This window comes from Diceros bicornis, chromosome 7 (genome assembly GCF_020826845.1).
Source record: "Diceros bicornis minor isolate mBicDic1 chromosome 7, mDicBic1.mat.cur, whole genome shotgun sequence".
NCBI lineage: Eukaryota > Metazoa > Chordata > Mammalia > Perissodactyla > Rhinocerotidae > Diceros > Diceros bicornis.
In genome coordinates this window covers 55,384,564-55,409,733 of record NC_080746.1, presented here as the reverse complement: position 1 = coordinate 55,409,733, position 25,170 = coordinate 55,384,564, and the positions used below count along the sequence as shown (strand labels likewise).

The 25,170-nt window shown below is 38.0% G+C and overlaps 1 protein-coding gene across 1 annotated transcript in view; it reads left to right on the top strand.

Annotated features, from left to right (window-relative positions):
* The window catches only part of UVRAG (UV radiation resistance associated), a 286,261-nt gene that overhangs the window by 7,597 nt on the left and 253,494 nt on the right, over nt 1-25,170 (top strand). The window contains exon 2 of the mRNA XM_058545581.1: nt 20,697-20,814. Within this exon, the coding sequence (XP_058401564.1) occupies nt 20,697-20,814 (118 nt within the window). The remainder of the gene's footprint in view (nt 1-20,696; nt 20,815-25,170) is intronic.

Genomic DNA, 25,170 nt, shown 5'->3' with positions numbered 1-25,170 from the left:
CGCCGCCACAGCATGGCTTACCAAGCAGTGCGTCGGTGCGCGCCCGGGATCCGAACCAGCGAACCCCGGGCCGCCGCAGCGGAGCGCGCGCACTTAACCGCTTGCGCCACCGGGCCGGCCCTTGACATTGGAATTTTTAAAAACATAATTCATAGTATACCTTCCTGGTTTAGTATTATATAACCTTGTTTTCCATCTTAAGATGGAATCATGAATTTTGAATCATAGAATTTTATAGATGCAAAATCTGAAGCCCTCAGAGGTGAGACTGTTCCCCTGGCCATAGACTTGGTCCGTCTGTTTATTCCTGCCCTCGAGGAGTTAGGAAAGCGCGTCAGTTTAACGAATCTGAATTGAGTGTCCTGCTGTTCCTGCTCGAGGCCGACTGACCCGATTCTGGGTCCCTTGTGCGCAGTTCTACTGGGTTTGGCTGGGTGTTTTGAGAACTTGTTTTTTAAATTTATCTCTGTGCCTTGACACATCATCGCCACAGCTTTGGAGATTTTAGGCTAGAATTAAAATGGGGGAGAGGCTGTATTTTAAACTTCTGTTTACAGGCAAAACACTCAAACTCCACCCCTTGCCCTCTTTTATGGTGTGAATTAGAGTGAAACTTTGGAATGCCCCTCTGTAGTTGAAGTGAACAGTCTTCCTGTTTGATCGCTGGGTGCTTACCATGCCTGTCTTTTTGTGAATATTCCACTTAAGAAGTCCTGATTCTTTACTTCCATAAATTTCTGAAACAGCAACCATCTGGTGATTTGTGGGTTTTTTGATATCAGGAATTTTATTCTGTGTAATATTTGACACTGATTGCCATAGTAATGTTATTAGGCATGAAAAGCTCTAGTCAAGTGAGTATATTGGTGAAGAGGCTGAGACACATGATGCTAAAGCTGAGGCTTAGGAGTCTCAGTTTGTTTGTAGTCCATTGAAATATCTGGCACTTTTTCCCACCATGGTTTTGAGATTGTCATAAAAAATGCAGTCAGACTCTTTGAAAATTATGAGGAAAACCAGGAAGCTGAAACTGGCGACTACCTTTGGCTTTTGTCAGTAGACTTCTGGGTAAGAAAAAAGAGAAGACACAAATAAGTGAAAATGGAAATCACACTTTTATGATGTATTTTTTCCAAGAAAACTTGGTGCTCTTTAACATGACTATACTCTTTTGAATAAGGGTTTAACTCTGAACTTTAATTCGTGTGTTCATGTTAGCTTATGTTAAAACTAATTCTAAGTGCAGGACTGGAGGAACTGACCGAGTCATCCATTTATTCAACAGATATTTATAAAGTACCTTCTTTGAATTATGTTAGGCACAGGATTAGCAACTGTATGTCTTGTTTCCTCCAGCCTACTTAGGTCTCTCAGAGGATATGAATTATTTCCCGTCACAATTCCAGTTATTTTTTTGTATGAGAGGTAATACAGGAAAACTAAATTTTTTTTTTTTGAGAAAGATTGGCCCTGCGCTAACATCTGTTGCCAATCTTCCTCTTTTTTCTTTTTTCTCCCCAAAGCCCCAGTACACAGTTGTGTATCATAGTTGTAGAGCTCTAGCTCTTCTGTGTGGGACACCACCTCAGCATGGCTTGATGAGCAGTGAGTAGGTCTGTGCCCAGGATCTGAACTGGCGAACGTTGGGCTGCCCAAAGTGGAATGCGTGAACTTAGCCCCTAAACTTTTTTTAATACGGCGTGAAAATAATTTAGGACTATGAAAAAACCTGTGTTTTTTAACTTTGATTGTCTACCTTAATTAATAGAATAATGTCATTGAGAAAATGGGTACTGCTTTTATCCACAAAATGTTAATATCTAGGTATGTATGAAAAGCAGCAATATGAAGACTTTCTGATTTTTCAGTCTGAAAATAGATCACAAAGCAAAATAGGCAGGTAGGCTGTGGGGTGCTCATTACAGGTCTAGGATTTTTTTTTTTATTGAGGTCATAGTAGTTTATAACATAGTGAAATTTCAGTTGTACATTATTGTCAGTCACCATATGTATGTTCCCCTTTACTCCTTATGCCGTCCCCCCAACTCCCTTCCCCTCTGGTAACCACTAATCTGTTCTCTTTGTCCATGTGTTTGTTTATCTTCCATATATGAGTGAAATCATATGGTCTTTGTCTTTCTCTGTCTGGCTTATTTCGATTAACATAATACCCTCAAAGTCCATCCATGTTGTTGCAAATGGGACAATTTTGTCTTTTTTTTATGGCTGAGTAGTATTCCATTGTATATGTATACCACATCTTCTTTATCCATTCGTCAGTTGATGGGCACTTGGGTTGCTTCAACGTCTTGGCTATTGTGAATAATGCTGCAGTGAACATAGGGGTCCATAAGTCTCTTTGAATTGTTGATTTTGATTTCTTAGGATAAATACCCAGTAGTGGGATAGCTGGGTTGTATGGTATTTCTATTTTCAATTTTTTGAGAAATCTCCATACTGTTTTCCATAGTGGCTGCACTAGTTTGCATTCCCGCCAACAGTGTATGAGGGTTCCCTTTTCTCCACATCCTCTTCAACATTTGTTATTTTTTGTCTTGGTAATTATAGCCATTCTGACAGGTGTAAGGTGATATCTCATTGTAGTTTTGATTTGCGTTTCCCTGATGATTAGTCATATTGAACATCTTTTCGTGTGCCTGTTGGCCATCTGTATATCTTCTTTGGAAAAATGCCTGTTCATATCCTCTGCCCATTTTTTGATCGGGTTGTTTGTTTTTGCGTTGTTGTGTTGTATGAGTTCTTTATATATTTTGGAGATTAACCCCTTGTCGGATATATGATTTGCAAGTATTTTCTCCCAATTGGTGGGTTGTCTTTTCGTTTTGTTGAGGGTTTCCTTTGCCTTGCAGAAGCTCTTTAGTCTGATGTGGTCCCATTTGTTTATTTTTTCTTTTGTTTCCCCTGCCTGAGTAGACATGGTATTTGGAAAGATACTTCTAAGACCGATCGATGTCAAAGAGTGTACTGTACAGATGTAGGATATTTTACAGGATTATACTCTTTACAAGAGAGAGTTGGTCCCATTATAGGATTATAGGATTGTATATATAGTAGGTACTTCAGGCTTGTTTTCATGGAATGACTTAATGGAGTTTATTCTACATGAGAGGTATTTAATATAAATATAAAAATAAAGAACTGTTATCCCAGTGTTCTGGAATGACTGGTTTACTTTTGATATTCATATATTTCTATCAAAAGACATCAGTCTGGGGGCTGGCCTGGTGGTGCAAGCGGTTAAGTGCATGCACTCTGCTGCCGCGGCCCGGGGTTCGCTGGTTCGGATCCTGGGCCTGTACCGACGCACTGCTTGTCAAGCCATACTGTGGCGGCATCCCATATAAAGTGGAGGAAGATGGGCATGAGTGTTAGCCCAGGGCCAGTCTTCCTCAGCAAAAAGAGGAGGATTGGCTGCTGTTAGCTCAGGGCCCATCTTCCTCACCAAAAAAAAAAAAAAAAAAAAAAGACATCAGTCGGATTATTAGATAGGGACACTTGAATTGCAGAATTTCTTAATTGCACGCTAGCTGCATTTTTGCTATTTTACAAACTTGGCTATTTTAAAACTACCTGAAAATTATTAAAAATTATTGTTTGCTATTATTACCTTGTATTTTCAAGAAAAGGTTACATTATCAATAACTTCTTTAATGAGGTAGCAAAATATACAGCGCATTTTAGATGTTATATCAAAAATAAAGAATGAAATAAATTGATATTAGAAGTAAACGTAAAATCTGTTAAAAAATGGAAAATTTAATTAATTGATATTCAATTCCTGCTGTGTGCCAAATACTGCATTAGACTCTGGTGTACTTGTTTCTCCAACTTCTCCTATTGTTGGAATACCGGAATATCTTTGAATATGGTTTTACAATTTCTTAAACGCAAATAATTATTCCTTTAATAGGGTGTGGTACGAAGACTTGTAAGGCTGATTCTGGGTGTAACTATGGTAACTTTGGGAAAAGCACTTTGTTTGGTCTTTGGTTCTTAACTTTTACGGTGAGAAGATTGGGTTATCTGTATCTCTGTGCACATTTTAAACCTCTGTGTGCCTCCATTTCCTCAATTGCCAGTTGTTTTACTTTTGTCCCTAATATTTTCATTGCACAAATCTTGTGCTCAACTCTGTTCTACACTATCATTTGTTCAACAGTTATTTTTTTGAGTTTCTACCATGTATCCCACAGTGGTAAAGAATATTGATTCCAGAGCCTGACTGCTTAGGTTCAAATCCTGGTCCCACCGTTTCCTAGCTGAGCAGTTTGGAAGTTACTTGATCTCCCTATGCCTCAGGGAGGCTCAGATCAAATGGGCATAATAGCACCTACCCTGTAGGTTGTTGAAAGGATTAAATGAGTCATAAATTTGCTTAAAAAAGGTGCTAGGTACATAGTAAGTGCTCAAGAAATGTTAGCTGTTGAGGGGTACAGAATAAATAAGGAGTGTCCTTGCCCAGAAGGGACTTATAATCTAATGGTTAAGGCAACTACATCAGCAAACCATTTTAGTGTTATATAAGAGATGGTTTGAACAAACTGCTGAGGTGAAAAAGAGGAGGAAAAGGATTCTAGCAGAGGGATCAGCTTGAGCAAAAAGGTAAGACGGTATAAAAGAGAATGGCAGATAATTGAGGCCAGAGTTTAAGGAACTTGGAGGAGGGTGGTGGAAACAAGTGAGTTGCAGAGGTATGCTTTGGGATAAAGGGCCTTGTATGCTGTGCTTTGGAATTTGGACAGTATCCTGTAGGATAGGAGTCTTTTTTTTTTTTTTAAGTAGATTTTAGTTTTTAGAGCAGTTTAGATTCATAGCAAAGTTGAACAGAAGGTACAGAGATTTTCCAAATGCCTCCTGCCCCCACACATGCATAGCCTCTCCCATTTGAGCATCCCCCACCACAGTGGTACATTTGTTACAATAGATGAACCTACATTGACACATCATTATCTCCCAAAGTCCATAGTTTACATTAGGGTTTACTCTTGGTATTACACATTCTCTGATTTTGAACATATGTATAATGATGTGTATTCAGCGATATAGCATCATACAGAGTAGTTTGACTGCCCTAAAACTCCTTCGTGCTATACCTGTTCATCCCTCCCTCTCTTTTAACCCCTGGCAACCACTGATCTTTTTTTTCTTCCCCCAGTTTTATTGAGAAATAATTGACATACATCCCTATCTAAGTTTAAGGCGTACAGCATGATGGTTTGATTTACATATATTGTGAAATGATTACCACAGTAGGTTTAGCTATCCACTGATCTTTTTACTGTCTCCATAGTTTTGCCTTTTCCAGAATGTCATATAGTTGGAATCATACAACTCCTTCGAGTAAATACCAAGGAGCACAATTTCTGGAATATAGGGTGAGAGTATATGTTTAGTTTTGTAAGAAATTGCCAAACTGACTTCCAGAATGGCTGTACCATTTTGCATTCCCACTTAGCTTGTCTGAGCTAATCTTGGGAAAACAATGATTTCCCAGCTCTTAACACTCCCTCCACATTTACCAGTCTGTCCTTGGCGTTGTGCTGTAAACAAGAGTGGGAGGATAGTTTTGAGGAGAGACTGGTGGTGAGAAGAGTGATTGAGAAGAATGGTGGTGGGAAGACTGCTGATGAAGTTTCTAAATAAGGGAGGATTGAGACCTGAGCTGTGAGGCAGTGGTATTCATTCATTCATCATTCCCTTATTTCTATCAACAAATATTTATCAAATACTGTGTGGCTGCACAGTAGCCACTTGGGATAAAAAGACAGTTTTGGTTCTTAAGGAGCTTATAGTCATTGAGGCTACAGAAGGGCAAAGAGTTATGATAAAATATAAGTGCTATTAAAGGCTATATATAAAATATAACTTTAAAGGTTACCATATACTTAAGGGTACTGTCTTATATGGCACAGTGAAACGTCTAATCTTGTCTGTGGTTTACTTGTTGGTTCATCTATCAAACACTTACTGAGTACCTACTTTGTGCCAGGCCTATGCTAAGTGCGCTGGGTATAAAGAGGAATAAAACTTGGTTTCTGTATTTAAGGATCACTCCTCTTTTGGGGGGACAGAGACATATAAACACAGTCAATAAAGCATAATCGTGGTAAGTGCTGTGATGGTGGCATGTATGCAATATAGTCGTGGCATGGAGAGGTGGGGTTATCATCTTTGTTTAGGGTGGTGGATGGGGCAAGGAGGTCAGAAAGGCTGTCTCAAAAGTGGAGATTCTGGAGCAGGGTCATGAAGAATGACTTGGTGTTTGCTTAATTGTAGGTATTCATGGTAGTTGAACCTTGTGATTACCATTTGCTGCTGTATTTTCCTCCATTCAAGATTCATGGCTCGTTGTCACACTCTGTTACAGAAATATCTTTTAAAAATCATTCATGATGAGTTTTCCACTCTTAGCTTTTTATCTTTTGCACGCTGCCTTATGTTTTTAGTAGCTAATCTCTTTAAAACTGTTCTCATAGTATTTTTAGCCACAGTAGTTAGAACCATCTCCCCCATTTAACAGGTGAGAAAATCAAGGCCCAGAAAAGAATGTGGAAGAGGTGGAGTTCATACCCAACTATTCTGGTTCTAAATTCAGAGCTTTTTCTGCTATCTTACTCTGTTTGCTTGTTGGATGCAAAATACAGTTTTCCAATTTCATCTTTGCCCCTACCTTCACAAACCTGTGTAGCTCGAGTTAGGTGGATAGATTTTGAAGCTACAAGTAAACTGACCACCAAAGACTGAGGAAACTGTAGGGTGATTGATAGTAATAGTAACATTATTGAACTATCATACGTGCCGGCTCTGTGTTTAAGCACTTGGCAGTTGCTCCATTTACTCCTCATTACGACTCTGTGAGGTAGAAACTGTTGTTAGCTCCATCTTACAGGTGAGGTCTCTGAAGCGTAGAGAGGTTAAATACATTCCCAAGTGAAATAGCAGAGTTGGGACTCAAACCCAAGTCTGCTAAGTTTATACCACAACAAAAAAAAACCAGTGTTTGATATAATTGGAATAAATAGCTCACAGTCTGATTCTGAACTGAAGCATACTCCCTTTGGTTTTTCAGGTTGATTTAATTGAACTCAATTTGTACATGGGAGTCTCTAGAACTCTTACCCTAGTGCTGTAGTATAGAGGCTGTTGCACAAGAGTTAGTCTTCATGTTGTGGGTGGCTTATTCTGTCTGTTCATCTATTCCTCTGTGGCTGAGCATCTATAAACATCTTCTCATATTATTTGCCCTTAAAAAAGATAAAACTTCGTGGTGTAGAAATGGAAACAGGGCAGACCAGGGCTTTTAATTTTATTGAATTTATGTAGGAAAGATATTGAGAGGTATTTAGCCTTCTGTTTTATTGTGTAGTTCCTGGCACATCATGGCTACTCAGGAAATGTTGAAGTACTTTGGTTTGTAGGGTACAGTGTATGGGAGAGAATTATGAAGATATGAGAATCTTTGTGAATGTTGAGAGCTTATTGGGACAGACTGGGATAGAAGATGGTACTGGAAAGTAGATTTAGGGCCTTTGGATGTACTTAGTAAAGCTTGATTATAGTGGGAGGACCTTATTAGATAAAGGCAACCTGGGTTAGTTCTGGGGCAAAGAGAAGGAGGTAATGGGAAAGAAATAATGGAAGTGAAGACATAAAGATTCTGGATTAGAATTACCAGGTTATAGTTTGCTAGTCTCAGTAAGTTTCATAGACTCTGCCTGAAATCAGTACATTAATATTTAATGCTTTTTAATGACTTGCACCTTCTTAAGGAATTATATAGAGCTTACTATTTGTAAGAGAGCACTTATTTGCAGAAGAGGAAGTTAATATATGCGTCAGAGAAGGAAGCTGGTTTTTCATAATATGAACAGCAGTAGGTTTAGAGCAATGAATGAAGGATGTGGTAAAGGAGAAACATATGCCAGAGATACGGTGAAGAAACAATTGATGGGCAGGGTGGCTCATTAGAAATGGGAGTGGGGACATGGGACATCTGCAAGGCAAAGATGTCTCGAACTTTTTTTTTTTGTGAGGAAGATCAGCCCTGAGCTAACATCCGATGCCAATCCTCCTCTTTTTGCTGAGGAAGATTGGCCCTGGACTAACATCCGTGCCCATCTTCCTCTCCTTTATATGGGACGCCACCACAGCATGGCTTGACAAGTGGTGCGTTGGTCTTGGCCTGGGATCCGAACCTGCAAACCCTGGGCCACCGAAGCAGAGCACTCGAACTTAACCGCTACGCCACCTGGCCGACCCCCCGAAGGTTTTGAAACAGAGTATCAGAGTATCTGGGAAGCAAATGCATGGTGTACATGCTCACACATACACATACCCTAGGAGTTCAGGCCTGGGTCCAAGTCTTGATTTTGCTGTTTATTAACAGTGTGAGCGTAGGTAAATCCTTTACTTAGGGCCTCAATTTTATTATCTGAAAAGTGAGTCAAGTGGCTTAGATTAGTGCTTATTAAACTTAAAATGTGCATACGGATCACCTGGGGATCTTGTTAAACTATCGATTCTGGGGGGCAGCCTGGTGGCGTAGCAGTTGGCTTCCCGTGCTCCACTTCAGCGGCCCAGGGTTCACCGGTTTGGATCCTGGGCGTGGACCTACTCACCACTCATCAGGCCATGCAGAGGCGGTGTCCCACATAGAAGAACTAGCAGAACCTACAACTAGGATATACAACTATGTCCTGCGGCTTTGGGGAGAAAAAAGAAAAAAAAAAGAGGAAGATTGGCAACAGATGTTATCTCAGGGCCAATCTTCCTCAAAAAAGAAAAAACTTGTAAAAAAAATTTAAAAAAACATACAGATTCTGATTGAGTAGATCTGTGGTGGGACCTTAGATTCTGCATTTCCACCAGGTTCCCAGATGATACTGAGTAGCAAAGACTTAAATGATCCTCAGGATCCTTTCCAGTTCTGCAGTTCTGTAGTTCTGTTTATTGAATGTTTGTCCTTTGGAGATCTGTGACTTTATCACCTCTGTTTAGAGAGATGAATTCTAAATCTGTGTCTTAACTTCAAATTAGAAATGCCTAAACCAATTCATCATCTTACACTGATAACCACATCCCTTTCTTGACATCCTTATTTCTGTTAATACTTTATAAGGTACTTTACAATTTTTCAGAGAGCTTTTATATCCATTATTTCATTTGACCCTTAAAATAACCCAGAGAGGTAGGCATGCAGGAAATATTTCCATTTTATGGAAGGGAAACAGGCTCAGAGAAAGTAAGTGATTTGCCTGCTAGAGAGTGGTAGAACCACTGTAGAGTTCAGGATTCTTGACTCTCGTTTGATCTCTTACCACTGGGTCACAGTGCTTCTGGTAATGGCTATCACAGATGCCTCTACTTAAAGATTGATTGCCATCTGTTTTTTTTAATGTAAATTTAGTTTTATTTTTAAAAATAAATAATATATTCATATGGATCACAATTCAAAGGTATGTAAGAGGATACAGTGAAGAGTCTCCATACCATTCTGTGTCCCAAATACCCACTTTCCCTTCCGTGGGGCAACCAGTGTTATCAGTTATATTTTATGCATCTCCAATAATTACATAATTCTATTCTTTTTTCCCTGTGAAACAAATGATAACATGTTAAACACTGACTATGTAAACTATATATACTATATGTAGTATATATAGTATATGTAGAATATATATATAGACTATATAAACCGTTTTTTTTTTTTTTTAAACTAATAATGTATCCTACAGATGGTTCCATATCAGTGCTCAAAGTGCTGCTACATAACTTATTCTTTAAGGCCACATAGTATCCCACTATAGGATATACCATAAGTTAGCTAGTCCTCTGTTGATGGACCTTTAACTTATTTCCAGTTTTTTGCTAATACAAACAATAGTGTATTACATATCTGCAAGTGTATATTTAAAACAAATGCAGACGTGGAATTGCTGGGTCAAAGAATATATGCCTTTGTAATTTTGGTAGGTATTGCCAGATTGCCATCTGCAGAGGTTTTACCAGTTATATTTTTTTCAGCAAAGTGCCTGTTTTGCCACAGCCTTGCCTCTGAATATATTTTCAGACTTTTTGATCTGTGCCAATTTTAGTGTAGTTTTAATTTGTGTTTTCCTTATGACTGAGGTTGAGAATCTTCTCATGTTTAAGCACTATTTGTATTTCTTTTTCTGTGAATTATCTGTTAATATTCTTTGCCATTTTTTTCTGTTGGGTTGTTGGACTTTTTCTTATTGATTTCTAGGAACTCTTTATGTTTTAGTGAAATTGTCTGTGTTGTGTGAATTAAAATTTTTTTGTTGGGTTTTTTCATTGACTTTGCATATGATAATTTTTGCCATGCATAATTTAAAAACATTTTATGTAGTAAATTTATTAATTTTTTTCTTTTTATAGCTTCTGAGTTTTATGTCATTCTTAGACCTTTTGAGGTTATAAGATAATTCTTCATGGTTTCTTTTGGTACTTTTATGCTTTAATTATTTACATTTAAATATTTTATAATCCATCTGGAATTTGATATAAGGTATAGGGTATGTTCTGTAACATATATATATATGAAAAAATATATATATATGAAAATATATATATATTTTCTTTCTTTCTTTTTTTTTGATAGCTACTCTGTTGCCCTAACCTCTTTATTGATTAGTTCTTATTTCCCTAGGGGTCCTTTGACTTCCTTATTTCTTTTATCAATTTTCTTTTCATTCTCAACCATGTCCATTATCTAATTAGTCTCCCCATTAAGCCCATTTTTTCTTTAGGCTCCTGTATGGTCTTCTCCTTTCTTTCAGTTCCTATTAATATCACTCTAAAAGTTTTTTATTATGGAAATTTCAATGAATAGTGAAATATGTATATTGAAATGTGTGTTGTATATATCAATATATATTAAAATACATATGCATAGGGCAGGGGGGTGGGCATATAGAAACTCTCAGGTACTGCTACTCAGCTTCTGTAACTATCACCTCATGGCAGATCTTGTTTTATCTATATGCGTACCTACTTGTCCTCTCTCCCTCACCCCAGTTATTTTGAAGCAAATTACAGGCATGATATCACTCTTAACACCTGGACCATTGACAGCTGTCTTCTGTCTTCCAGTTTTTATCCTCCAGGTCATCCTGTGTAATTCTGTGTCTTTCTTCTTTGGTCTTACATTTTTAAAATAACAGTTCTCTAATCAATACTCACTGAAAGTATGCTGCTGTATACTTTTACCTCGAATTGGCCTTTTTGTGTGTACAAACTCCAGTTCTTCAGTAAGATCGCATACTCTGAAATGAGGGAATGCCATGTTTGTATCCTGACAGTTCCTAGCATGGTCTGTGAAGGAAATACGCAAGATAAAATAGAAGACTGAAGGGAAAGAGAGGGAGGATGAGAGTGACACGCAGAGAACGATACTGGATCTGTCCTTACAAAGGCCTGTTTCTTAGAACAAAACTACTCAGAAGAAACGTGGAGGAAGAAGGACAGGTTCGGACCTTCCACCAAGATTGGGGATGAATAGGATAGAGATAAAAAACCCAGAACCAAAATTCATAAGAAATGTAGAAAGTTCAGAGATATATTTTGTCTTTTCCTGTGGAGAAGCCTCTTTTATAATTTCGTAGTGCTTAGTAAATGACTGAATTAAATTCTAGGACTGATTTGAACTTGGGTGAGAGCAGAGTTAATGTCAAAAGAAGGGCTTTAGTTCCAGTTAAACAAGGTTGTGTAATTTGTGTCAGAGACAGTTCTCAATTAGAGACAGGAGCTATAAAGTGAGAGATTAGCATTGGTAGGTTTTTTGTTTAAATCTGTTAATATTGGCTGTTGGCACCATTTTCTTATATCCAATAGCACCAAGTGCTAGTTTTAAAGCATTTTTGTGTTCTTTCAAAACTTCTCACATTGAGTCTTTCAGGTGGAATCAAAAAATTAGAAAAAATAGGTGATTGAGAGTGCTATCATATAGAAGGGGCTTTTGTATTTTTTAAAAAGACTGACCTAATTTATCAAGCTTAAATTTTTGATTCAGTAATTCAACATTTTTACCTTCTGTGGAAATGTGGAAAACTAATTTTCCTCCCAGTTTGCTTTTGTTGCCCCTCAAGAACGTAATGAAAGTAGCAGTAATTTGAGTTACCTGAAACAACCTGGGCCTTAATTCTTCCATGCGATTTAGCCTGGTACCAGGCTGAGAAAGAATGCCAGACCTGAAAAAGAAATGAGTTGAGAATAGGAAAGGGGGATGGGATCTAGAACAAGTTTGACTACATTTCCAAACCAAATGCTACTTCAAAAATTATCTCGTAATATTTGTGATTTGCTACGGTAGGGGTCAGCAGACTATGGCCAATAGGCACTGGTTTTTATAACAACTGATGACTTAAGAAAGGTTTTTACGTTGTTAAAAGAGTATAAACAAACAAACCAAAAAACAAAGAATATGCAGAGACTGGATGTGCCCTGAAAAGCTTAAAATATTTACTCTCTGACCCTTTATAGAATAAGTTGACCAACCCTTGATCTACCTCATTCACGGTATATAGTAATTATGTGAACATTTAAAATTTCTTGCTCTTTTGTTTGTGTTCCATATTAGCACTTTGTTTATTTAATGGTTTTATGGTTTTCCACTGTATGAGTGTACTACGATTTAAGAGTGGGTATTCAGTTTTTGCTTTTATACCTAGTATTGAAGTAGGTATATTTGCACACATTTTTGTGGCTTGTGGAATTGCTTGGTCAAATGTTATATGCAATTTAAAATTTGGTAATTGTTGCTAAATTGCCCACCCTCCAAATTGGACCATTTTATATTTCCCCCAACATTGTTTTCCTTACTCATATCAACCCTGACAGAGACTAAAATAGTTTGATTGTTTAATCAGATCTCTTAATTTTTATTGCTGAGTAACAAATAAAAAAATTAGTGGCTTAAAACATCATCATCATTTATTTTGCTCACGAGTGTGAAGTTTGGTTTGGGCTTGTGGGAACAACTTGTCTGTGCTTTATTTGGTGTCATTTCTGGCGTCTCAAAGGCTGGGGGCTGAAATGGTCACTTACATGTCTGACTATAACTGGGATCTCAGCTGGGGCTGTGGATGATACTTACAAAGTCCTTTGCATGTGGCTGCTTGGCATCCTCATGGTAGGGTGAGTGGATTCTAAGGAAGAGCATCCTATGAGAGGACCAGATGATTTTATGATTTAGTCTCAGAAGTCACATAGCGTCATTTCTGCCGTAGTCACAGTGTAACCAAACTCAATGCGTCCATCTCGGTGAGTGCAGAGCTGTAAAGCACAACGAAGGCTGAAGTGGGTGAAGAAAGAGGTTTATTGCTGGCACAAGCAATGGAGAACCCCGGGGATAGCTCCTTAACCCTTTCCTTGCCTGGTTTCTGGTTACAACAGGCCTGCCTACATGTAAGGGGGAGGGAACAAAGGCCCCCTGTCATAATGGAGGAGCAGCAACATCACGTTGTGAGAGAGCACGTGGGGTGGGATGTGTTGGTGCAGCCATTCTTTGGAAACTACAGTCGGCCACAAAGTGAAACGTTTGTTTTGGTATGCCTGTCTTTAATTATGAGTTTGACTATAAATCTTTATGTGTGTTTGTTTCCATTTTCATTTCATTTTCTGTAGCTTGCCTTTTTATATCCTTTGCTCCCTCTTCTATTGGGCTATAGGTTATGGGTTATATTACTGACTTTTAATAGCTCTTGTAGACTAAGCAAATTAGACTCAAAAGTTGTTTTGAAGATACCTCACTGTGGCCTTGGAAATCATAAAAGGTGTGTGTTGGATGGTTGTTTAGTTTGCTGCTGGTGGGGATTTGTGGAGTAATTATATTTAAGAACCATAGTACTTTTATTTTTAAGCAAGGAGGTACAGGGAAGGGAAGGTGAATGATAGGCATTCCTCCTCCCCTTATTGGCCATCAGCCTCCCTAAATCACTCTCTAACAGTGATGAGGAAAAGATCAAAGACACTTCACTTCTCTTTGGTTATTGTTATTCCTCAGAAGCCAGAAAATTTTAGGTGCCTGCAAGGGAAAGGTAAAACTTGGGAGGAATATAGAACCCCAATGCTGTATTTCACTACTGAAAATTGCTTTGGGTTTCTTTTAGTTCTGGGGTGTGATTTGACTATTTTTAAAGCCTTGCTATCACTCATGTTGAGGTTCAAAATTGTATCAACAAAAATGGATTGACCTCCCCAAAATGATCATTTTCTAAAATATGGGGATGTTTAACAAATGAAACATTTCTTTGTACTTTGCCACTAAATTAGAATGTTACTCTTCATCTACTAACCTGTTATGGGATAAATTCTTAATAAACAGTTACAATATAAGTCTTCTCCTGGCTTGTAATTTTTGACACTTTTATAGGGACTGGGCTGGTGTTTGTCATTATAGTTCTCATTTTAGGTGTGGTTTGATCCAGAGACTTAAATTCTGTCAGCAGGACCTGTGTTCCACATCTCTTAGTTCTCCCCTCTTCCTTGTTTGTTTCATTCTCAGGTTTCATTGTGATGGAAGGATGGCTGCCAGCATCTCCAGCCCTATGTCCTTCCAGGTTCAGGGCCAATGGGGAATAAAAAAAGAACTCTCAACAACTTAATACAATTTCTAGGTCTTTCATGGACCCTAATTAAATCATATGTTATTGTCGGGGGATGGAATGTGCTGATTGGCCTAATCTGAGTCACATGAACATCCTTGAGTTGGAGGTGGAGTTAATTCTAGAGGAATTTTATGGATTGATAGTAGGGAAGGGTAGTTCTACAAAGGAAAACGTAAGTTGTTTTTTTTTTTTTAAACCAAATAGGTGCTCAACAGGACAAAACAAAAAATACAAAAACAAGACAAAAAATTTCCTTTAGACTAATGTTATGTTTTAAAGCAGTTTTCTAAGAACATTAGTAGTATTTTTTTTTTTTTTTTGGCTGAGGACGATTCACCCTGAGCTAACATCTGTTGCCAATCTTCCTCTTTTTTTTTTTGCTTGAGGAAGATTAGCCCTGAACTAACATCTGTGCCAGTCTTCCTCTATTTTATGTGTGGGTTGCTGCCACAGCATGGCTGGCGAGTGGTGTAGGTCCATGCCTGGGATCCAAACATGCAAACCCGGGCCACCGAAGTGGAGTGCATGGAACTTGAACCACTTGGCCACAGAGCCAGCCCCAGTAGCATTAACAAGAAAAACAACCATTTTAGGTTCTTTAGAGGCACCGATTTACAATCATACTAATGAGTAATTCTTATTTTTTATTTTTTTTGTGAGGAAGATTGGCCCTGAGCTAACATCTGCCAATCCTCCTCTTTTCTTCTTCTTCTTCTTTTTTTTTTTTGCTGAGGAAGACTGGCCCTGGGCTAACATCTGTGCCCATCTTCCTCTACTTTATATGGGACACCGCCAAAGCATGGCTTGCCAAGTGGTGTGTCGGTGCGCGCCCGGGATCTGAACCGGTGAACCCTGGGCTGCCTCAGCAGAGCGCGCACACTTAACCACTTGCGCCACTGGGCCGGCCCCTCTTATTTTTTTGCTAAAGCAAATGTTTCAAATCTACAATGCATGCCACTTAAGTCTTGTTTTAGAATTTATACTTGAAAGATTTGTAAAAAAAAAGTTAAAGAATTTAGGGTCATTCTGGTCTTTTGTGCACTGCCAGCATTTCAGGTAGCAGAGTTGTGCTCTGATTACATCAATTGATCCTCCAAATCAAAGCTGAATAGGAAGTTTTAATTTTATATGTTAGTGAATGTTTTTTGACCTCTGTATAGAATGTTTTATAGGTAGTGCTTCAAAGATTTTAAAGCCATGTTGATTCCAACTTAAAAATTTAAGATCTATTCAGCTTTAGTTTTGGGGGTGGGTGTTATGAAAGCACATCTTAGCTGCCTAAAGCTGCTGCCTTAGAATGATATACAAAGAGCATTTTATGACCTTGAAAGTGTGGAGCATTTGAGAAAGTTTAAGGAGATTGCTGGTAAAGAAAACTGCATGGTATGTTATCTTAAATAGTAATTCCAAAGTCTGTGTAAATTTTAATTATGCAGAATATTTTTACTTTTCTGAGATATTTGAGCTGATTTAAATAATAAGACAGATTTGATTTTAACTGGCTTTAGATGGGCCATTTGAAGAAATAATCTGATATTTAATTCTATTTGGACAAGGTCTAACGCAGTGTTTTTATGCTAGATGGTGCCACCAGGCCATGAGGTACCCCTAGATTGTAGTCTTCAGAGCACTTGAAGGTGGGTGAGTCCTGAGGGTGTGCTGTAGTCCAGAAGCACTGCTAAGCCTTTACCCCACTTTCACTGCTTAGGTCTGTTCTTAGGTTTGGAGTGCTCCGTATTCTCCCACTGTCTGGTGGGTGGGTGTCAGAATCCACTAAGGTTTCCAGGCCACTCAGGACCATTGTAAGGCCTAGGTGATACCAAGGCCTTGACTAGGTTAATTCACTGGAGATTTATTAATTCAATCGAAAACATTTATTGTGTGCCTGCTGTTGCTAGGTACTTATCTAGATGCTGCAGATACAACTGTAAATAAAATAAAATCTCTTGTCTCACAGAACTTATATTCTAGTTGGGCAAGATAGACGAATATCTGAAACTCCTCATATTTCCATGTTAGGTATAATTACATGTTGTTTTGGTCCAGTATAGATCCTCTAGGGAGCTGAGAACCAGAGAGGATCCTTCAGGTCATCTTGATTTTTTAAAATATTTCCTTGGATGATAGGATAATAATTTGAGTGAAGGTGGATGATATATCTTAAAACTGGTGGTAATTTTTAGTATTGCTATTATATTTTGGACCAGGTTTACTTGATTTAAACTTTTTCTTATTTATTTAACTTTATTTTTTGAGTATGTAAAACATTTATATGGTACAGAAGTCAAAACTACGTAAACAAGTATTAGGGAGCCTTGCTTTTATCTCTGTTTCCTCCAACCTGTTCTCACCTCCATAGGTAATCATTTTTCTGGTTTCTATTTTAACTTTCCAGTGTTTCTGTTTAATTGCATTAAATCTTGGGAGAAGGGAAGGAAGGAAGGAGGTGGGAAACTGAAGGAGGGAGGTGCATGGGTGGGAATGGAGAAGAGTTCTATTTCAGTAATGTTTGTGAAATGTTTTATCGGCACTCTTTTTGTCCCATTTCCATTTCTACTAACTCTGAAAAAGGCGATATTAAAAAAATAAACATTTTATTTTTGAATGATTTTAGATTTACAGAAAAGTTGCAAAGATAATACAGAGAATTCCCTTCATTCAATTTCCCCTAATGTTAACATCTTACATTTGTCAAAACTAAAAAATAACATTGGCACGTAATTATTAATTAAACTCTGTTTTATTAAAGTTTAGCATTTTTAAAAAATAATAAACCCCTTTATGAAAAAATTGGAATGAATGTTACTAAAGAAGAAGCCAAGACACAGGGCACAAGAGGACTCATGTACATTTACTGCCTTTCACCAAGATTACATCAGTATATTACCCATAAAGAGTTGATTTCCTTTGTTCATTCCAGCTGCTGGGAGCATCTTGTATTTTAATTAATCATAATGTAATGAGAATACTTACCCTAATGCTTTTGAAATAAATAAAATAAGGGAAAAGGCAAAAAGTCGTACAACCCAAGGTCGGTGCTTTAAGTATAGTTGGTTAATTTGTGGAGGAGTTTTTGTCTTTTTATGAAATGCCCTGATGTGGTCAATTCTGTTTTATCCACATCAGTGGAGGGAAGCATAGAAATAATAATGATACACTGGTAATCCACCCAGATGAGTATTTGTTGACTCCTCTGCTGATTTTGGAATCCTGGAGCTTGGAGTCAGAAGGTTACCTTGGAGGTGGTTGTGCTAACTTTCTACATAATATAAAGATCTTTTCAGCAGTATCCATGCATCCATTGCATTCTCTGTCCAGTCACATTACAATCTCTGTCCAAGCCCTGCATACTGCTTTTAAGGCAGTCAGTTCCATTATCATTGTATTTGTGGTAAAATTATTCTCTTGAGTTGAAGGATAGGTCATTGCTCTGTCCTCTGTAGCAACAGAGGAGTGTAAGGACCAAATTGTATCTATTAGGTATACATAGATATAGGTGTATATATACCTACATATATAGGTATAAACCCTTTGCTTGCTTTCTGCTTTCTTTCCTTCCTTCTTTTTTTTTTGAGAAAGATCAGCCCTGAGCTAACATCTGATGCCGATCTTCCTCTTTTTCTTTTCTTTCTTTCTTTTTTCTTTTTTTTTGCCAAGGAAGATTGGCCCTGAGCTAACATCTGTGCCCATCTTCCTCTACTTTATATGGGACGCCACCACAGCATGGCATGACAAGTGGTGCGTCGGCACACGCCTGGGATCTGAACCCGCGAGCCCCGGGCCCCCGAAATGGAGCGCGCACTTAACCACTTGCGCCACTGGGCTGGCCCCTGGTAAGGAAGATTAGCCCTGAGCTAACATCTGTTGCCAATCCTCCTCTTTTTGCTGAGAAAGATTGGCCCTGGGCTAACAACTGTGCCCATCTTCCTCTACTTTATATGTGGGACGCCTGCCACAGCATAGCTTATTTTAGCGGTGTTCACGTCCGTGCCTGGCATCCCATCCTGTGAACCCTGGGCCGCTGAAGTGGAGTGTGCGAACTTAACCACTACTCCACCCAGGCTGGCCCCTCTTTCCTTCCTTCCTTTTGAGATGTCCCTCATTTATTATTTACTATTTTGTTTCTTTGTTTATCTTTGGTTATTTAGAAATGTTGGGGTAAAGAAATGAATAATGATAATGAGTAACCCTAACCTCATAGGGTTGTTATGAAGATTAAATAAGATCACATGTATGAAGTGTTCAGCATAGTACATGGCACACAGTAAGTATTTAATACATGCTAACAGTATAGTGATGGTAATAGTCTCTGTCCTCAAGTCTTTTCCTCCTAGATTAGTAGGGAAGATAACTATAAACAACTAGGTATAATACAAGGCTGAATGAAGTAAGTGGTATAGTAGATAGAGATGGAAGCAAAGTTCTTATTTATTCTAATAAAGGGGCAACTAGTTTCAGTGAGAGAATCAGGAGGGAGGAATCTTCTCTCCTTAACTTTGAAGTAGAAATAGGATCTCCTTAAAGAGAATAATATTCTAGATTGAGGGGCGAGCATTAGCAAAAGCATGGAGCTTGGAACGTGCGTGATGTTTTTCATGGAACCTTAAGCAGTCCTGTGTGAGAGGGGTTAGGTATGTGGAAGATCTAATGGGAAGTAAGGATTGGATATGGAGAGGTCAGATTGCACAGGGCTTTGAAAACAGTCATGGGACGTTTGTGCTTTATGCTAGAGGCTTTGGGTAATATTTTCAGGTCTTTGAATAGAGGACCAAGATTGCAATCTTACAGCAAAATAGATGTGATTATTGTGTATAGGCAATTAGTGGTTCCTGTCAATTTAAAATTTTGACTGAGAGGGCTAACAAAAAATATGTAGTAGGGGGAGATAGTTGCTGTAATTCAGGGTGTGACATGGAAACCATTGGCTGATTGTGGAAAAATAAATCTTTTAGAGTAAGCCCAAGGAACTTCTTGTAAATACATTTGGGGCTTTTCATACTTAAAGGATTAAACAAATTTATTAGACAATAACCTTCTCTCTCAAAGAATCTTAATCTGCAGATTGGGAGAAAGGATTGGGTTGGTATGTGCGTGGAAAGAAAGAACTGTTCTTTTCTGGCTGACTGCACATGTAATTGAAGACGGACTTACCTCAGTAGAGTGGGCTGTCTTTCAGCCTGAAGGGAGAGCTTTAAGCATATTTTAAAACTGAGCACTTGGTTTCTATTTTTATGTTTCTGAAAATAATTATCCAACACAAGGAACTAGCTTTTGGGAATGAATCTGATGTGCCAGACTTCAGCATTTCCAACATTTTCTCTTTTTGATGTGAGATGATTTGGTTATCCCTTAAGTTATCTTGTATTTTTGTTGATTTCTGCTGTTGCTTATGGAGCTTTTGCCTTTCAACACTTGTAACTCCAAATAATTTGTGCATCCTAGTTGGAGAAATTTTGGGGAAGGAATCCTGATAGGAAATAGAGATTGGTTGGCTGCTGGTCAAGGGAGAATTTAATTTAAGCTCACAACAGTTGGGTTATTAGCTAGATGGAGTGACCAGTGAGTTATTTTCTGGCTTTGGTTTCTTTTCCTGGTTGTACAGATCATCTGGCATCTAGACTAAGCTAGCAACAGGGGCCTATGTGTGTAATACTTGCTGATTTTCTGTTGGTGTGAGTTGGACTTTGTGTGTCCTATAGCATCCTTCTGAAGGGAAAAAGCAAATTACTGCTTAGTTTATGTTCGAGGAAATATTAATGCTCTTCTAAGGTGTGTAGCACTTGTATAACACTTATGCTTTGCAAGAATATTTCATATCTGTTGTCATTTCGTGCTCACAACAACCTTGTAAATGAGATAGGGCAAATATAATTCCTATTTGACAGAGGGGATGCTGAGGCATAAATAAGAGACTGAGTTAAGGTTGCTGGCTCAACAAATAAATGACTGGGACAGCTTACTGTATTTCATTTTTGAATTGTAACTTTCAGAAAATTTTATAGGAGGAAAAAGCTGTGAATGCCCCTCTTTTTTGTTGTTATTTTTTAGCGGCGTCTTAGACATCTTCGGAACATTGCTGCCCGGAACATTGTTAATAGAAATGGCCATCAGCTCCTTGATACCTACTTCACACTTCACTTGTGTAATGCTGAGAAGATATATAAAGGTAAGGGAATCTGTGGACTTGCTACCCACAGATCGTTATGTCTCATTTTTATTCTTTTGTAGCACGGGTGATTCTCAGTGCCTCTAGCTTTTATTGTTTACTGGAAAGCTAAATTGTCATGCTGTCTTAAAATATTTCATGAGCCGTTGTTATATATATTTAAGAAATGTAGCTTTTAGATCTTTCAGATTAACCGAACCTTACATTGATAAACTTATCATTCCTTTATGAATGTTAGCTATTCATATCTTTAATCTAGTAGCTGTCATTTCAAATAGATTATATGAGTCCAGTATCCAATACTAATTTGCTTTTTTTTAAAATATAGTTAATTTCTTTAGTATAATGGTAAAATTGGAACCTAGGACATATCTTCTTGTGTCTGTAATTCCTAGTGTATATAGGGTCATTTTTAGAAGAATTGCATGGTTTCTTTGAATTCAGTTTCACATATTGAAATGTGGATTCTTTCATACGTGACAGTTCTAAGAATAGCCCAAATATTTGTTTCAAAATCACAAGCATCTTTTGAATGCATATTGGATGAAAGGCACTTTGATATAATCAGTTGACTTATGTCCAATGATATAAGAGAGGAAGCGTGGTATAATGACAGGATTAGGATTGAAAATACATCAGTACTGTTTCTAGCTCAGCTATTTACTAGCTGTGTGACTTTGGACAAAGATCATGGCTTTTTGAACCTCCCTTTTTCCATTTGTAAAGCGGAGATAATCTTATGAAGTCTGCAAGGCAGGTTTTTATGAGGATCAACTGAGAGAAGGTGATAGCATTTGGTAAGATGTGATTAAAAGTCTATTTATGTTAACAAAAGGTGTCATTATTATAATAAGTGGTCCTAAGGACTTATTTGAAAAATACAAATGACATTTTACCTTTTTGGTTTTAAAAACTGTTGTTAAATCTGTAGTTTAACAACTTTTTTCTTTTTTTAATTTTAACACCAGTATATGCTCATTAAAAAATTCAGTCAGGAATTATATAGAGTAGAATCCCCCCCATTATTATTTAAATTAAATAGTATTATTTAATTTAAATAGCATTAAAATAACTTTTCTTTTTTGCTGAGGAGATTCACCCCGAGCTAACATCCGCTGCCAATCTTCCTCCTTTTTTGCTTGAGGAAAGTGAGCCCTGAGCTAATGTCTGTGCCAGTCTTTCTCTGTTGTATGTGGGTTGGCACCACAGCATGGCTGATGACTGGTGTAGGTCTGTGCCCAGGATCTGAACCCGCGAACCTGGGCTGCCGAAGTGGAGCACGCTGAACTTAACTGCTACACCATGGGGCTGGCCCCTACATTAATTTTTAAGGATGAAAAAAAAAGGACTCTAAATACTTCCATTTTCACATAATTTTATTTCATTCTTATTTTTCATTCTAACTGTTGCATTTTTTAAAAACACGATTGCATTAATCTGAATTATTAATGCTAGCTACTATAACAAATGCCACAAATCTCAGTGGCTTAACATAATAAATTTCTTACACTAAGTCCGGTGCAGGTGGTCTTTATCAGGTACTGTCTTGGCAGCTGTCCTCTAAGTGGTAACTCAGGTATACAGGCTCTTTCTCTTTTGAAATACTGCTGTCATCAACACATGACCTCTGGCTTGGCAAGAGAGAGGAATTATTTGAGGAAAATTTTTTAAGTGGAAATGACCCACATCAGTTCCATCACATTCCATTAGACATAAATCAGTTGTGTTGTCCTTTGTGGATGAAAAGGGGACTTCTTATGTGTGTCTTTCTGTGTGTCCAGAGGGAAAATAAAACAGTTTGGACACTATTTGTCCTAAGGGTACAAGCATTTTTGCAGACCTTAATGCATTTGGTTTACTGCTCACTAATTGGTTTTATCACTAGCAATGTATATGACAATGCCAGAGTATTAGAAATTTTTGATAAGTTTCTATATAATCTGTCCTGGATTATCTTCATAGAACTTCTGTGTCCTTGCTCCAGTGTTATCTCTGATAATAGTAATTAACATAGTACTTAGTATACTTTAGGTATTTGGTAAATGACGGCAATTACTATTAGAATTGTTATGTTAATAATCATTAGTTTCATAGTTTCATTAGATTCATCACTAATCATAGTAGTTTCTTTTTTCTTTTCTTTTATTTTTGCTGAGGAAGATTCACCCTCAGCTAACATCTGTTGCCAGTCTTCCTCTATTTTGTATGTGTGCTGCCACCACAGCTTGGCCACTGAGTGGTGTAGGTCCGCGCCCGGGCACCGAACCCAAGCCGCTGAAGCGGAGTGCTCCGGACTTAACTAGGCCATGGGGGCTGGCCCAATAGTAGTTTCTAAAAAGAGAGTAGTCGTGGGGCTCATTGATGACTATGATGTAAAAACTTGTCTGAGAGATACAATGATGAAAGCAAAGTGATTTTTTTTTGTTTGTTCTTGTTTTTGTTTTTTGTCTTCAGATTGCATCTTGAGCTTAGAAGTTATCATGGACTGTTTCTTGAAGTTATCTCAATAAAATGATCATTAACACAATTAGGGAATAGCTGGTGACAGACCACAGGGAAGTCTAGTGTCTGGTAGTGGTATTGAGTCTGTGACTGGCAAGCCCCTTGGCTAGGGCGTTTAGTTCCTCTTTTGAGCTTTAGTTAGTTGATCTCTAAAATGAGAGGACTGATGATTTCTGAGACTTCCTCCTGCTCTGAAATGTCATGGTTGAGTGAAGTCTATTCATAGTCTTCTTTTTTGGGCCCATATGTTGGACTCTATAGCTTTTAACTACCATAGGAGGAGTCTGGAAGCTCTTTCCTTAGTAAACCTAGTTAATACCACCTTATCTAATTAGACCTGTGATGACAAACACAAATATTCATTTCATGATCGTTGTGTGGCCCTTGGTGTAGGATGACCACGATAGAATGCCGATTGACTCTTCTCACAAAACCACCTGTGCCACCTGCTTAATGGCATCATTTCTTAGTTTTAGAAGAAAGGTTTTTTGTTGGAAGACTATCTGAAATGTTGATTTCTAAGTTATTGTTTTATTTCAGCTAAATTCACAGCAAGTCCTAAAAAGTTACGTGTGAAGTTTTTTTGATTTTTGACATCCTTTAGTGTTCTTGGGAGATTGTCTACTTTTTTAGGTAGTTCAAATCAAACATCAGTTATCACATTGCCAGAGAACAAAACCTTGTGTTAATGGATGAGGAGCTAGGTTCTAATCCTGGTTTCCTCTTAAATTTGGAATTTTTATAAAATCAAGTTTGTTCTTCAGCCGTAGTTATTTTCTTACCCATGAAATGTGAGTGCTTGTCCTCTCCTGGAATACTAACCAGCTATTTTGAATACATCAGAAGACGAACCCTATCTGTGATCTTATCCAAGTCTCACAGTTTTAAATATCATTGACCACTCTAACAGCTCGCAAATTGTATCTTTAGCTTGGATCTCCCTTCTGAACTCATACTCCTGTGTTCAGTTGCCTACTCTCCCTTTCTGTTTGGAGTTTAGTAGGTAAATTAAATTTGATATATTCAAAACTGAGTTTCTGATGTTCTAGCTCTGACCTGTCTCCTGTATTCTTCCTTCTGTCAGAAGATGGTAGCTCCACCCTTCTGTTTCCTTGGCCAGGAACCTTGGAGTCATCCTGGATTGTCCTCTTTCATATCTCACATCCAATCTTTCAGCAGATACTTTTGGCTCTTATTATTAAAAATATATCCATAATGTAATCACTTCTTACTATCTCTGAACCATTGTCATCTCTTGCCTGAATTGTTGAAGTAGACTTCTAACAGGTTTGCATGGCCGTGCACCCTCTTTACTATGTTCTCAACCAAGATCCTATTAAAATGAAAGTGAGATCATGTTATTCCTCTCCTCGGCACCCTCCAGTGGCTTCCCATCTCACTCAGAGGCAAAACTAAAATCCTTTTGGTTTCCTAGAAGACCGTTCATGATCTGACCCTCTTACCTCTTGGAACTCATCTCGTGCTGCTCTTCTAGTTCTGTCTGTTCCAGCCACACTGACCTTCTGGCTGTTCCTTGAATACATTAAGTTTGCTTCACTTTAAAGGCCTGTGTACTTGCTATTTCTTTGGCCTGGGCACTCTTTGCTTCTGATATCTGCATGACTAGCTCCTCCACCTTCCTTCAGGTCTTTACGCTGAACGTTTTCTTGGAGAAACTTTCCTTGATGGCTGACTAACCCTTTTAAAAATTGTGACTATTCTCCTCCTGTCTTTTGTGCTTTATTTTTCTCCACAATTCTTAAGATCATCTGACATACTATATGTTTAATTATTTGGTTAATGTATGTCTCTCTCCACTAGAGTATAAGCTCCATGAGGGCAGAAATTTTTAGG